This window comes from Cetorhinus maximus, chromosome 18, assembly GCF_964194155.1.
Source record: "Cetorhinus maximus chromosome 18, sCetMax3.hap1.1, whole genome shotgun sequence".
NCBI lineage: Eukaryota > Metazoa > Chordata > Chondrichthyes > Lamniformes > Cetorhinidae > Cetorhinus > Cetorhinus maximus.
Window position 1 is genome coordinate 49,813,501 of NC_135896.1, and position 15,945 is coordinate 49,829,445.

Here is a 15,945-nt window from a genome sequence, read left to right on the forward strand (position 1 = left end):
CTGTCACAGTCATGTAATTCAAGTTAAATTTAAGTCTGTGTAATACGTGTTAGGAAATATGGTACGCAGGGTCACACTAAATCCGCTTTAATCAGCCACTAAATTAGGAGACTAACAGAATAATGGGTGGGACGAGGATGGATGAGGTGGGTAGCTACTATTAACCAGTTCAGCAGCAAAAGTGATATTTATTATAAAGAAATGATCGAAATTTCACAAGACCTTTTATCTATCATAAAATAAGCACTGTACATAACCGAATATTTATATGAATTAGTTGGACAATAAATATCTGAAATGGACAAAAATTCACGTGTAAAAAGCACAATTTATGAATCATTTTATATCTTACCTACATTTACATTGAAAACACTTACAATACCTAATAAAAAGGAAAGTAGGTCGTAGAGACTGGAATCCAGATCAAGGCCCGTTATTTTTACACTAAGAAGAAATACAAAAGTATCCTGTACATAAAAAAATCGATAAAATTTCAGAACTTTCAAGGAAAATAGACAAGTAAAGCGCCTAGCGTTTGTTTAGCTTCAGAAGTTGCAGGTTGGAGTATGTATATATTATATAATATATATGTATACACACACTCTAATTCAGGCATCGTTTGTGCATCAGTTGCTACAAGAATCTGTTTTCCTCTCATTTTAAAACTTATAAACATAACAGGTTATATCTGTGCCTCTAAAATGAAGAACAAAAATGAAAATAGACGTGGTACAGTGCAAATTTTCGCCACTCTAACAGATTGGCTGCAAGCTATAAAGCACATTCTCACCCTCATGTCTTCTGATGGGAGTTGGGGGGATGGGGGGGGATAGGGGAGGGAGTGGGATTACCCGAACTGACATTATTTGGTAAACTAATGGACCTTAATGGCAGACTTGTAGTCGTGCAGTTTTGTATACACTCACTAAGTGCCATCAAGCTGCATGGTTTCCACTTTATTGAATATTGTTTCAGATCTAGCCGTGGAAGACAAACCAAAATTGTGCTGGAATGACTTTAAATAGTCGTATGCATCTGTCGACTCCAGTATGATTGATGTTTATGCATATATAATATTACTCTATTGACACCTGCAAGCAAAAGAACCAACTTCTGAGCACCTAACCCTCAGTGGGGTCAACACAAGCGGCCATATTTTAAGCTATTGGTTTCATTATGACAAATAGTTGAAGCGCCCATCTGAAGTTTGCAGCCAGAGTCACGGAGTTTCACAGTTCAGTTTATGTTTGAAGGCGCTCGTTTCAAACAGTGGTAGGTACTTATTCCATCAGAATTTGGCTCCATTTTACAACAGCAGAACCACCCCCACCCCCAGCCCTCCCTCCCCTCCCCCACCGCTCGAGTTCAACAGCGACAAGCGGTTCACACACTTGCATACAGTACAGCAGATCATACTTGCTTTGAGTCTAGCACAAATAAAAACACAGATGTACCACTGATATAAGACACACATTGATTGTCTCTCAGAACTACATATGGAACCCTTATAAACATTTTTTTAAATAAAGTAGTGCATCTGTGACAACCAATCGCACAATTCACACAGCCCTGATGGTCCATTTTTTTTTGTTTTTAAAAGGCCAACCTAAAATGGCTACATTTGGAATGCTCACAAGTATTGTCCTGTCCATTCCAAAGGTTTAACCGGACGGTTGGCTACAAGAACAGGAAAGGATGACAAGTTCTGTGCTCTCCATTCCAAAGGTTTAACATTGGAATGATTTGTCCACTTTCAAAGAGAGTCCCAGCACTTCACAAAACTTGGAACTTCCACGAAGACGTTTGATCTTTGTAATCCAAGCAGTCAGCATTGAAGTTGAGTTTCCATGAAGTGGTTTGGTCTTTATAATCCAAGCAATCGGTGGAGTTAAACCCTAATCCGCCGGTTGGATAGCCCTGGGCAGAGAGGGAGGCCGGAGACTGGTTGAGGTGGCCTGCGGTCACCGCGTTGGTGCCCATGGGACTGAGCGCCGTCCCTGGGGCGGGGAGCTGGTGATGCATCGGGGACAGGTACGAGCCGCAGTCCATCCCCCCAAAGTAGGACGTGGATCCGGCGTATCCCTGCGTGTAACCCGAGGCCTGGGTGTAGTTCATGGGGTAGGAACGCTGCATGCAGGACGAGGACGTGGAGAGGCAATCGGGGGCGATCGGAGAGATGGACGCGGGGCTCCAGATGGACACCGGGGCGCTGCTGCTCGATATGACCGTCGCCGAACTGCTGGAGGGTGGCGTGAATTGACCACTCGCCCCGCTCTCCGAGCTCGGCTCCCGGGCTGGCGAGCTCTTCTTCTTCGTTGGCCGAACTTTATGCTGCCCTCCATTCTGCTGCTGCTGCTGCTGCTGGCGGCACTTTGCCCGACGGTTTTTGAACCAAACCTTCAAAAGAAAACAAGAAAATTAGTTCAAGACTGCAAGGACAGTCTAACCTGAAAACAACGCCAAACGCAAATCTGAATGTGCTTTAAAAGTGGCTGCACTCATTAGAATGGTCGCAGCAAAACCATTAAATAATTAAACCACATTTCCCATTTTGTGTAATAAAACCCTTGTACGTGTTTATAAAGTACCCAGTATTGAAATAACTAATTCCATTCTGTTCGATAAACACTTTTTTTTGTGGGCCACATTTTATACAGAGCATTCTTCATAAGGGAAATCTGCAAGGGTCGTTTTCCGTGCCCTCTCTTTCCCCCCCTGTCCTGACGTAAAGACACATGAGTTACACTGAAATAACATGTTTGATTTGACAAAGTTGAAACCCTACAAACGGTCTTGGTTTAAATAACATGGATGAGGTTCCGGCTTTTCACGATCAGTTCCGTTCGGAAAAGCATTGACCGTGGTCCCAGCAGCCAGCTGACTGAGGGCGAGGGGCCACTCTCCCCGTCCTTCAGCATCGCCTCATCCCCATTTGCACCTCGGTTCGCGCGCGTTCCCATGGAAATGAATGGGGGTGGCAGACTGTTGCTCGCTCACCTGGACTCGGGATTCGGGCAGGTTAATTTTCAGAGCCACCTCTTCCCTCATGAAGATATCCGGGTAGCGAGTCTTGGCGAAAAGCGCCTCCAGGACATCCAGCTGCGCTCGGGTGAATGTGGTTCTCTCTCGCCGCTGCTTCCGCGGAGTAGCTTGAAACAGAAAAGAGGACGGGGCCGATCAACACATGGGAATTTCATTGGGAAAGCAAGGAAAGGTGCAAACATCCAGTCCGAGGCAAAACACCTCGGGTTTCATCTCCTGTCACAAACTAGACTTGTTCTCACTTCACTGACAGTAAACAGTGAAGGAGTGGCTCAAGTCGCCGTTACCGCGCGGAAAACTTTCACCCTGGCACAATAATACTGCAGCCAGACACTTCCCGTGCGGGTCAAGGAGGTGGAGAGTCAGAGCATTTCAGTTTGCGCAGGACTTCAGTGATCATACTGACTGGAAAGTATAATCGCACGAAAGCACCTCCCAAAGAGCCGCCAGGTCTGGTTGACACTGAATGTCAGGTCCGGCAGTCTGAGTCACTAAAGTAGAAAGTGGCAGCTGATACTTACAGGGGTAGCCGACCGAAGGGTGGAGCAGATCCATGCCCGATGTAGTGAGGCTCAGCCCGTTCACTGTGTATGGAGGTTGCTTGAGATACGACATCATGCTAAAGTTGGTTTGGAGGGCAAATTTGCGAGAAGCCAAGCGAAAGAAAAAAACAAATCCGGGCTCCCTTTCCTTGGTCCTCGAATGAGCTCGCAGAAAAGCCTGGGTTTAAACCTATTCGGGGTAAAAGAGGTTGATGAGAGGAGGGATCCAATGGAGCTGTTGTATCTCTGATCACTGGAAAGTATCTGATCCCTCAATAGATCCCAGCCTGTCCCTTTAAAGCATCCGGGGACCCCCAGCTGCCTTTTGGACCAGAGGATATTGACCAGATAAACATGTCCCGAAAACGTGGTACACCCATTCTTAAAGCACGCCTTCCACATAACAAAAAAAACAAATGCTTCAAATGCACACATCGCATTGTTAGCATTGCAATTTGCATAGATCCCATTCGTTAGCACCAATCTGTTATCACGCTAATTGGCTCAGACAAAACTTGATTGGGACCATTTGCGGAGACAATGGGTTGCTGGCCCGGGAGGGGCGAAAATGGGCAAACTACTGATAACAAAGACTTTATAGAGATAAAACAAAGGCAGAATGTGTGTAAAAAAAAGAGGTTCCTGTGTTCGATTTGCAACCGGACACTAGTGGAGTTCTTAGTTTCATTTTCGGTGTTTTACAAAGGAAAATTGAGGCTGTTTCTTAACTAAGAATGCACCTGTTAGAATTGGAAAGCAACATTTAATGAGACGCAAACGCATATTTTCATCGACTAGCTGAGCTCGGTATCTGGATTACAGCGTACAGAAATAATTCTATCTTTGTGCCTGTTGGCTCGACGTGTGTCCAAAGTGAGTGAAACAAAACAAATAAGTCATTAAATCTCAATCAGAATAATCGCCGGGAAAGCAAAACAATTTGCGCCAAATTGTAATGCACCCGAATGTAAAGAAAAATCCAACATTATTTAATGAAGAGCTTAGTGCCCAGACTACATATACAGCAGCCGGAGTCCCTTGCTGATTGCACAACTTTACACTTTGCTTTTGGTCTAAGATTGTTTGGCCGCGGAAGTCACATATTATCACCTGATCACATGTCCCAGAAATACTTGATTAATTCCCTGCGTCGCAACAATGTTGAAAATGTTTTACTTGACTTTAAAATAAAGTAGCGGTGCCTCATTTGTGCTTCATATCTCACTTTACAAGACGATGTTTAACAAGGGTGAGTACACCTTCAAAATGGCGGAGGAGGGGGTTGCTTGCAATGGCAAAACTTTGATAAAAACTAGGCAGTGGATTAATTAAAACACTGACCTGCTAAAGATCCCAAGAAACACTCAAAATATCTTTGACTAGATTAACGCCCACGTTAAAAGCTGCATCGTGCTGCAACCAGTGTGCAAAAAAAGGGAAAATACCGCTTTCTCAAAGCTGCAGTCACGACAGTCCAAGGCTTCAACCCGATTCACCCACTGCTTCCCCGTTTATTCAACTATTCCTCAATTGCTACAATTCAGCAAAAAATAAAACGCAGAAAGGATCTTGGCCAATTTCTAGTATAAGCTCTTACCTAAAAGCAGTCGATTCGAACAGTCAGTCGAACAAAACTGATTGCAAGTTGCAACCTTCCTTCTCTGGCCGATTCCACTGCCCCTACCTGCAAGGCTGAAGCTACAGAGGAATTGTTTCTCTTGGCGGCTGATGGGGAAATGCAGCCTGTTTTATAGAGAGCGGCCCGAGTCTGTCGGCTTCCCAGCACAATCTGTCACTTTTTCAAAGAATCCTATCTACCAGTTGCTCGGCATTCGGTCGATCGTAATTACCCCGCCGAGCATGCGGCAGAGAATTAATTATAATAAATGTTTTCTTGATAAATTAACGAGATAATCCGGGTGGCACACGTTCCTTAATTACAGGACGCTGCAAAAAGTGGGATGGCGGAGAACGCTTTCTCCCCCATCTCTGCTGCATTTGTTCTGATTAATTTTCTGCTTGATGGAAATGAAACAAAGCTATAGAGTCGAACAGTGTTTATTAAAAAAAACATCATTAACCTCTTATAGGGCCCGGCCCTGCAACTTTGAGGCTCGTGGGACTTCTCACAATGAGCATATATACTTTAATATCCGATTCCGTCCGTGTATCGAGTAAAGCCCTGCTCCCATAATTTCAAATCTAGCATGTTAAAAGGATGGCTGCTAAGTTATTTATTTGACACTGTATTTAATTCCTTCCTCGCCGCCTCCTAATGTATATAAAGGTGGAAAACAGTGAACCGTTTTGCTGTTAATTGTTTTTAAAGTGCTTTGAAATAAGCGGTAAATGTGCGCTATCGTTGCTTTGTACTTGTCTGCAAGCTTAGAAACTTGTTCAGGAGATGCACTTTGATACGAGTTTCACTTTGTACCAAGGACAAGCTAGTGAGGTGTGAGTGACTTTGTAAATCACAGCATCCGCGCATATGGGGGTGAACCGTGCCTGTTTACACTTCTATATACACACGGAGGCCGATACTTATTTTGGACACTTACAGCGACAGACTTTCCCGCTCGACAACTCTTTACGGAACCATTTTAACAAGCTTCTTGCGATGAAGGTATAGAATAATCGTGAGTTACATTTGTTCGAATAAGGACTGATCCAAGCGTTTGAACTTCATCAGTAAACTAGATAATACTAAAAAAAAGTGCTTTAAAGGTTATATCAATTATCTGACACGAGGGTGAGAAGAAACTAAATGTTAATTGGAAAAAATATTGGCCTTAAAGTTCAAACATTTAATGTGATATTCGTATGTAAATGAAACACCAGACTAGTAACTCTGCTGACCGGCTGTTTAGTAAAAGTTTAAAGTTTAGAAGCACAAACTCGATTTTTGGTTTCAAAGCCTTCATTATAATTGGAAAAAATATCACGCACTCATTTTTTAAATACTAGCTCCTTATATCTAGAAACCGCAGGAGCTTTAGTCGCAAGACTTTTATTGTAAATATCCAAGTGCAATTGAAAATAAATGAAGGGCGAGTTGGATTAAACTTTTGTTACACCGTGCAAGTGGTTCGTTGCTAAGGCGAACGATGAAATTGTTCATCTAATTTTTGCAAAATTACTGAAACGCGTATTAGTTTTTGGCTGGAAAGTTTGTTAAAAAGGTCCTTTTTTATCTTTACTACTTTAAATTCGAACACACTTTGAACAATCCGCTTCGCAGTGAACATATCCCGAGTGTTTTATACTCTCATCTGGAGTTTGAGTAGAAAACGGAATGGGTTTTGTCTGGCGAAGTTTCTTCGCGGTTTTCTATTGATCCGACCCTCTGCTAGAAAAGCTGTTCGTCAATAATTGGGAAGCGATCGATTTCATTCCAGTTTATTTGAACTGATAAATCACTGACAATAAACATCTGCAGCCCGGCACTTCCCAAATGAGGATGTGATTGTAGGGGCAGATCAACGAAATCAAGAGGGGAAAGAAATCGAGAGAAATCCACGCCTCCTCAATTATCCCTATGTTTGAACATTCACGGGGCAGGGGAAATTTACAGGGATTCAGCAGTAAACCCAACACACACCAGAGAAAACCGTTTCGGCTCAATTCACACACGACTGGGGAAACTGACAATTACAACACACATTTATTCGCGTGTCTATTAAACCACCAAACAGCACCAAATGCAAAACGCACGGGCGAATTTTTTTTAACCCAACTTGCATATCTTAAGCTGCCATTTCTCCCGCATCAAACCTCCCAAAACTCAAAGTGTATTTATATATAAAAAAACACAAGGACCAAGATTCCAGACTAGTCAGAACCGCCTTTGGGCCAAGCACTCGCTAACAATCCGAATAAACGAAAACTGTTCGAATGCACGAATAACAATGTCAGACGGGTTTCACCCCAGGGTAGGTGTGCTCGAGGCTTTAGTATTCTACAAAAGAGTCTTGCGCAGCGTTCGAAATCAAATCCCCAAATCGGTATCAAAATATTAACTCAGATTCTTGATCAACAAGGTTAGTTTGGTTTTTTTTTAAATCACCTGTTTTGCTGTGCTCAGATCGAAGTAAAACACCAGACAAATCAGGTTCCCACGTTCCTGGCGGCCTTTGTCCCTGAAAATAAACATAAGAGAAATAGGTTAGAAGTCTTGAGATGATCGATTCGGAAAATCTTTACGCGCAAAATTGCTCCAACATCAGCAGATAAGACGAAGTATTACGATTTTGAGAAGAGGAGGAATGAACCTATTTAAAGCAGGTATGTGTTGCTTGGGAGTGGAAAATGGTTGAGATTGCTGAGTTGTGCTGGTCTCTCTCTCTCTCTCCTTTCTCTGAGACTTGCTGAGGAAGCGCCTCTCTGGTAACTTTTTGACGCAAACTCCGCAGCCAATAGCAAGGGGAGAATGATTGACACATCTCAGCAGAACCAGGGAGAGAGAAACCCTGCTCCAAAGGAGAAAATAAGGAGAAGTAACCCAAAGCAGGTCCTTTTTTTTATATAGAAAACAAGCAATGGTGGTGAAAATCAAACACCATCGAACAGGAGAGAGAGTATAATAAAGAACACACATTTGAAGTATTCGCATTCGACGGCCAGAATAACATGGAGAGCAGGGAAGATAACCTAGGATTAAAATAAACATAACCAAAACAGGACACATTAAAGGACAATTCGGGACTATGTTAAGAAGACAGATGGACAAGGAATAATGATTCTGAAGGTTATAGAAAAAGCAGAAATCACACCTATCGAGGGAGGGGAGGGAAGGAGGGAGAGAGGGAGAATAATTATGAAGGTATTAAGCAGAGGGAGCAATCAGGTTAGTGATTTTGAGTTGAACCAGCAAGAGCAAGGAATCTCGATAAGAATAACCCGGAGTTGCATCAGCAAGAATGATAGAGTGAGAAAGCGTTAAGTAGAATCACTTAGGATAGCTGGCGCAAAGAAAAAAAACACACACACAAATCCGGCTACAAGTATCATAGGGGCCAGAGAACAACCAGAGATGAACCAGAGTGTGAAGAATTCATAGATATACAGGGAACTGTGCAGCAGAAGGTAAGACAACATAATTTAATACAAATAAAAAAGGCAGGCCAGATCCAAGACAACAGGTATTAGAATAAACTAACATATCACAGTGATCATTGTTGAAAGAAAGTTACATTGCAGTAAATCAGGTTGGGAGGTAATGATAGATAAAGAGATGGATAGATAAATAAAAGGCTGGAATAACTCCGCTCCAATTAAATGAGTTTTATCAGTACAATTAACCTGTGCCCTATGTTACAACGTATGTGCTTTGAAGTAGAAATAACCTTTATAGAAATACGAATAGCCAGGCCTAGCACACGTGCAGAATAAAGACACTCCAGAATCAAACCAAGAATAAATTAGCGGCACTAGAAAGGAGAATAGCAACACTCTAGATCGATTAACTCAGGGACAGACCATTTTCATGTTGCTGTCTTGTTATCGCCTATCCGGATCCGCTTGCGGCATTTTATTGCACCTCACTTGCAATGTCCATATTTGAGAAACAACTATAGCAAAGGGGCCCAAATATTGCCTGATACAAAACAACATTTTAATATAGGCACGTTGAAAGCCCGCAGATATGTTAATGGTAAATAATCTGAATTCTTGAAGAATGAAGACATGTAACTAAATGTTGTCATTGTAAATAAAAGCGAAACTGTGGGCTGTGGAAATTGGTGCACGGGCCGAGGTCAGAGACTGCACAAGGAAATGTCGGAAAGAGGAATATGGATCGCCCTAACAGGGAGATAATAGGAAAGCGGTGAAAAGATTTGTCTATATTGAGTCTCGTCCTATCCAAATCTCCGAAACCCAACTGTGCAATGGTGCAACCAATTTGTGGTCAGTATCGTTTCGAAATGTTATGTATAATACCAGGGCCTATCCTGGACAGCGATAATCCAGCATCAAGTACTTTAAAACACGACTCAAAAGGAATCCTAGAAACAGATTTGGTCAACTTTCTTAACCCAAATACGGAATTCTTTGAGATCCCGCAGGCTATCAACAGCCGAACCCACAGCTATACAACTCTCAGGGTCAACAGATGTCTTATAATAGGAGCTTCGCCGGCAAACAATTTCGGATATTATGGTAGGAACAATTAAAAGGAATAACAAATGGATTGAAATGGACTAACGGCCAAGTTAAGAGTAATGGATTTTAGGGAAACAAGAATGGCAAAAATTGCATTAATTCAACTCAGCACCAAGTGATATCAGGAACGCTCCCCTCCCCTCCCACCCCCAGGGTCGCCTTTGCAGAGTTTCTACTGTTATGCTACTGTGTTAATGAAATTGTGGAATTCTGAAGAAATTGGAGGAGCAGTACCGTCCATTTTTCCAAACTATAAAAGCACAACAGCGCCACACTGGTCAAAAGCACTTTCGATTGCCCGAGCCAAGCTCAAATGGAAAGAACAAAACTTCGTACATTCATAATTGGAAACTTTGCTGCAGCCAGGCTTCAGGGGAGATTTGCTGTTTAATTGCAGGCAAAGTAAATGTTTACCTCTAACGTCCGCACCCAATTCCATACAAGCACCGCAGCACATCCGCGCATAAATCACACACCAGCGAGATACACAGAGTAACAATTCAGGAAGCAGAATACTGGAAAACGTGAAATACTTAAAATTATACCAGAAGTCAAGGTTCTTCTATCTGGATCCCTGGTGTATATTGTAAGAATTGGAAAATGATTTATTGTAGTATTAACTTCCATTAATTTCTACACTTACTGACCGTGATCTTATTTTACAAAAGCCATTTGAAGCGTTTAGGGGAACGACATATCAGCACAGTCTATATCGAAATTTTGCTTATTGTCTATATGGATTGTTATTGTCTTTTATCGAAATTTAACATATATTTATCGTATTTTCTTTGCCCAAGCCACTTTGTACAAACGATCCATTTCCCAATCAGTTGTGAATTTTAGCAAAAGCTGTCTCTGAAATGTTCATTTGCTTTTGTTGTGTGATGACAGAGACATACATTCTTGCCGTTAGGACTAGAACAAAATGTCTTATGGAGGAGCTTCGTTAGATAGTATTATATTTTAATCTCCTTGTACCTTTAAGAATCCACGCATGATATTCACCTCCTATTCCACTCTATTTGGGATGCGGATCACATTGAGATTCTTTATACCTCCAGCTGATTTATTTATTTAAAACAAAATATAATCGTTTAGTCGCCGCATGAAAGGTACTGCAAGGATAACTTTTCTTTGGATTGCATTATCTCTTTTATTTCGATTGAAATTATTGTCATCAAGGACAAAAACTCGAATCTTCATAAAGTTTTAAGTTGTTCGAATGTCTCCTCAGATCTCTATGTGATTGAGATTCTGAGTACATTATTTCTTTGTAAAACTATAAACCGAATCATGTGAAATCGACTGGGTCTTTCTTTCCTTTTACATTGAAGGTCTTAGTTTTAGTTAACTTAAAGCATTAACAGCCAGGTTATAAAAAGAATAGGCTAAATGGTAAAACGCGTTTTTTTCATATCGGCAACACCATAGTCAATTTAAATGTATAAATGATGAATTATAGCAGAAAGGTGAACCATGGATTAATGGCCAGGTTAAACGAAGACACTCTTGTGGGAAGTATTAGAGCACTAACCATCTTTAAACAAGACTTTGAGTCATAAGGTGGTTCAAAAGACTGTATCTTCTAAAAAAAACAAATGGAATTTTAGTTCCCGGAACTTCCTAAAATTATATTAATGAGCGACAGGGAAGTTTCTGTGTTAGTTACATGAATGCCGATGAATGCCGAAGATACTTTCTGAGTAATGGATCTGATTGCCTACTTCTGTTAATGTTCCAGGTGTCAGTAAACTCTTAGAGGGTTGGTAAAGTGTGCATTAAAACAAAACTGGAAAAGACAATCTGAACCTGGGCGTTATGGAACTAAAACTTAACTCATCTCAAAATGATGATGTTAAATGATTACATGTTGGCTTTGCAAATTACTGGGCACACATACATATCTACTGCAATATGTACGCCTAGCAGCCAAGACTGTACTATAGGAACTTTTCTATCCATACAGTACACTGTATTGGGCGGCTCATCTTACACCTGCATATGCATACTGATCAGCTTAGTACTTTTGTACAGAACAATATTACAAAATAGTAATTAACTAGTAATATGGAATGAAAAGGTGTTTTACCCCGTCTTACACCAAGTCAATTGCAGTTCAGCTGATTATTTACTTTTACAGTTGTTAATCTTCTGCTCCACATTATATAAAATTGACAGTTCAGTTCCTGAATAGATCCAACCACATTTGTCCAGCACCTTTATATCGTGAAGTCAAGATGTACTCTTTAGAGAGACCGCACTTCCTGAACAGAAGAAAAGTGGGAGGAGTCGAATAAATCAAAGAAAATCGGGATAGTTTTATGTCTAAATCGGTTATCACCACACTGGCGGCCAAAATGAAAGCTCAAGGAAGGTAAAGTCATCGAACCATCGTTCGATCAGAAGCACTAAAATCGATTAAGTCGGCATCATTTTTCCCTGCAGTAATACATCCAAGACGTTCTTCTCTGTTGATTACTACGAGCATCTGACACGTTTTAATTAGCAGGAAAATCTTAAAATAAACTCCCACCTCACCTGCAGTGAAAAGAAGAGTCTTGAACTGTGAGATTCATCCCTCAAATTTCACAGGACTATTTCGAAAAACAATCAAGGCAAAAAAAAACCCAGAATAAATGAGGGGGGAATTCAGGGAGTTGTACTGTACTACTACATAAAATAGGGGAGGTAGGTAGGTGCTCGAGAGCATCAGCTGCCAGGAATCATTTTTCATTGCTTTTAATCGGGATAAAGTTGTGTTGTGAACAGCGCGGCGCTGCAATCAGCCTCTGACTCAGCTCTGGAGCAGATGCCTGTTTTCCAAATTATACAATTTAATCCCTTCACAGCAGCGAGCTGCCAACACAAAAAAGAACGAAACACGAGCTCAGTGGAAAAATAGCAATCTAAACCAGATCCAAGTGTATGTGTGTGTGTGAGAGAGAGGGGGGGGGGGGGGTGATAGAGACTTTATGCGCGCGTCTACTTCGTACTAGTACTTTCTGCAGTCTTATCATCTTTTGCCGATTTCATTCTCGCGCTTTGCCAGCTTCCCATTTCCAGGACTCTTGCCTGCACTGTTATTATTCTTGTTCTTCTTTTGAATAAGTTAACTCTTTCGAGGCGAGGTGCCGCTTTCCAAAGACCGACCAGCCGACTTTAGACCAATTGCCTGAATTCATACTCAGTTAATCGGTGATCTCGGTGAAGTTGGAGATTTGTAAATTGGACCATCAGTAAATCGTATTGTTACATTTAATTGTTCCAATTAATAACATGTGGATGGAATCACTGCAAAGAAAGCAGAGTGCGCATGCACTTTATTGATCAAAATCAAAATACAGCAAATGCTCGAAATGGGAAAGAAAACAGAAAATGTTGGGGACACGTTTAAAGCCGATGACCTTTCCTAAGGTTAACTCTGTTTCTCTCTCCAAAGATGCTGCCTGACCTGCTGTGTATTTCCTGCCTTTTTTCTGTTTTATTTCAACTTATTGAACATTTTTATGTTCCAATTTGTGCAGGAAACGGATACACTTTTGTGAGCCAAACTCTTTTAAAATTATTATTTTAGGGATCTACACAAGAAACGGCCCAAAAGCTTTTAATAAGCAATGCGGAGTCTGAACGGAATCGACCCATTCCCGTGGTCTGTGAAGACTGGACCAGAAAGAGTTTGTGACACCTGAAAGCATCCAGCTGTATGTTGGTTGCCGTTTGTGCTGTTCCGCAGCCACCCCCACCCCCAACCCCAACCCCCGAACCACCACCCTCAATGTCGTAGAGATGCAAATATTTAGCATCATACACCACAGGCTGATTGCACTGCAATTTTACTCCTTAAGATAGGGAATGATTGTAACTCACTATTGACATGTCTTCACCAGGGAAATTGACTATTGGGCTCGAGAAACCTTTTAATTGAAAATCCACTGCATTTCAATAGCACTGGAATAGAAGATCATTACATAGTTTATCCAAACGCACACACATTTACTGCTGAGATGGAGGATGGCCGCCAAACACGAGAAGGCATTAGCTCCAATATGCTGGGTTAACATATTAAGTGCTTGCGGAATCTGATTTTAGAAAACAAATCCACTGGCAGTCATTACATGACCAGGGGAGTGGCAGATAAATAGCAGAGCACCTAAAACACACACAGGTACTGGCTGAATCTGAGAATGATTCTTTTTGGAAAGATGAACGAAGTAGAATGTGTATGATCGATTTCTTTACGATGGGTAAACTTGGATTATGCCTGTTTTAAACAAAAAAAACTTTCCCTGCGTTACTTTTTTTGCTTTAACCTTTGAAAAGAAGAGAATTTAAAGCAGATATTCAGAGTATGATACAGTGAAGCGTCCCCCCTTCAGACTACAGGGTAAAATGTAAAGCGGTACGGTTTTGTTAAAAGTTGGGAATGAAAATGACACAACCGATTGGACGAATTACCGGCAACGGGGAGCTCGATACAGTAAGATGTGTTCAATTTAAACCTCACAATATATTTGTAGCCGTTTGTGTAATTTGTTACAGTTTGAAATCTAGACAGAAGAGAGCGCAACAACAACAGCAGTCGGAGCTGGGGTCTCGGCACAGACAATTATTGATCAAATCCTGATTGTTTATATTCAGTTTCACTGCCTGAATGTTCTCTATCACTGAAAACGTTCGTTATCCAGACGCTCGCTTTATTCCTCCCCCCCACTCCCTCCCTTCCCCCCGCCCCCAAAGATCGCTTTATTGTAGCAGCTAGGGATCACTGCTTCAGGTAAAGTTATCTTCCTGGGCATTATCTTGCATGAACATTAAAATTGTAAGCAACCTAGTAATGATGCAAAGGGAACATAACGCGAATCAGATCTTTTTAACATGACGCCGGCACCGAGCATTTTGGTCAATGCATAACAAAACGTTTGAGGCGTCGTTTTAGTGGTCTGTGGCTGGAATTTGCTATCCTATCTGCCAACAGGAATAGCTTGGAATATCAATGGCTCTTATAGTTAAAAAAAACCGAGAAACACAATAGACTCGAAAACCCCTTTCATTAGTTGCCATATATTACGATTACCCAGAGAGAGAGACAATAAAATCACCGTGCACCTAAAGCAAAGTTTATTAACAATTGCAGCAGTCAGGGGTGATGATTAACATGTAAGTTATATTACTAATACATCTTTAGAATCAGACCAGCAATATAGAACTTTATTTGCTTAAGCTAGTAACTCCTCCTCCCCAGGATATCAGATTACCTTTATTATTAAAGCACTGTAAACGCAACCCGGCCTTTGGCAATTATAATATGACGGTTCAGAAGCGAGGACTTTGACACATAACACTCGTTTCCAATCTTCAGAGTTACAACATGGTGTTACCCAATTGATATGAGCAAAATATAACTACTTAACCGTGTTCACAAATGAAGATCATTCTTAATCGACTTTAATCCACCTTCATTTAAGGCGAAGTTCAACATTTCTCACAGAAACTGAAAATAGGCACATCAGACATCCTCCATGGATCGTATATAAATGAGACAATTGAATGCTTAGTTTAATATTTCTTAAATAAATCCAAACTAAGTAACGAATGAGAAGATTCCAATGCATTCTGCTGGCGAATGTGGAGATTATAATGGATAACACTTTGAAAAATAGGAATCGAATACAAGCTAACATGAGTTGTAAACTTGTGCGGGGGAAGGAATGCAAATTTTCCAGGACAGAATTCAGATACAGGAAATGAAAAAAAAAAGTTTAATTGGAAGAGAACGCTTATCAGAAACAGACCCTCTAATTTAGGACCGGACTACATCTTGTGCTGTATAAAAATAAAACTTGTTCCTGGTGTGATTTACCACAAAGATGCATCCCCAATCTAACATTTCCAATGCAGAGTTTGTCGTGCAGCTTTTTCAATTACTTTCACAGCGACTGTACAAAATGATCTATTCAAATTTGCGCAATATTTAATTGTAGGTCTTCACTGGCGTCATAATGGTTTACAAACCGTAATACTTTTTTCCTCCGCACTTCCATTAAACATACATCTCGTGTATAATATTGTGAACGAAACTGTGCTTCTTAAAAAGAGTCTTTTCAGTTTATTAATAACTGCCCCAGATGGGACTTTTGTAATTTTGTAATTCCCTACATGGAGCAGGTGGAGGGAAAATTAAGATCTACTTAGCAACCCCCGT

At 41.1% G+C, this 15,945-nt stretch overlaps 1 protein-coding gene across 7 annotated transcripts; it reads right to left on the reverse strand.

The window, feature by feature from the left end:
* Window positions 1–308: 308 nt before the first annotated feature.
* On the reverse strand, window positions 309–12,548 carry otx2b (orthodenticle homeobox 2b). Of its 7 annotated transcripts, none has more exons than XM_078562687.1 (6): window positions 12,282–12,548; window positions 11,843–12,007; window positions 7,648–7,720; window positions 3,564–3,774; window positions 2,998–3,149; window positions 309–2,397 (listed from the first exon to the last, which is right to left on the reverse strand). In XM_078562687.1, the coding sequence occupies exons 4-6, from the start codon at window positions 3,658–3,660 to the stop codon at window positions 1,774–1,776; spliced, it is 873 nt and encodes a 290-aa protein (XP_078418813.1). In that variant the 5' UTR covers window positions 3,661–3,774; window positions 7,648–7,720; window positions 11,843–12,007; window positions 12,282–12,548; the 3' UTR covers window positions 309–1,773. The 7 variants fall into 7 exon arrangements, with proteins under 7 accessions (XP_078418813.1, XP_078418809.1, XP_078418812.1 ...); XM_078562683.1 differs by having other exon boundaries at window positions 11,833–12,007; XM_078562686.1 differs by lacking the exon at window positions 11,843–12,007.
* Between the last annotated feature and the right edge of the window lie 3,397 nt (window positions 12,549–15,945).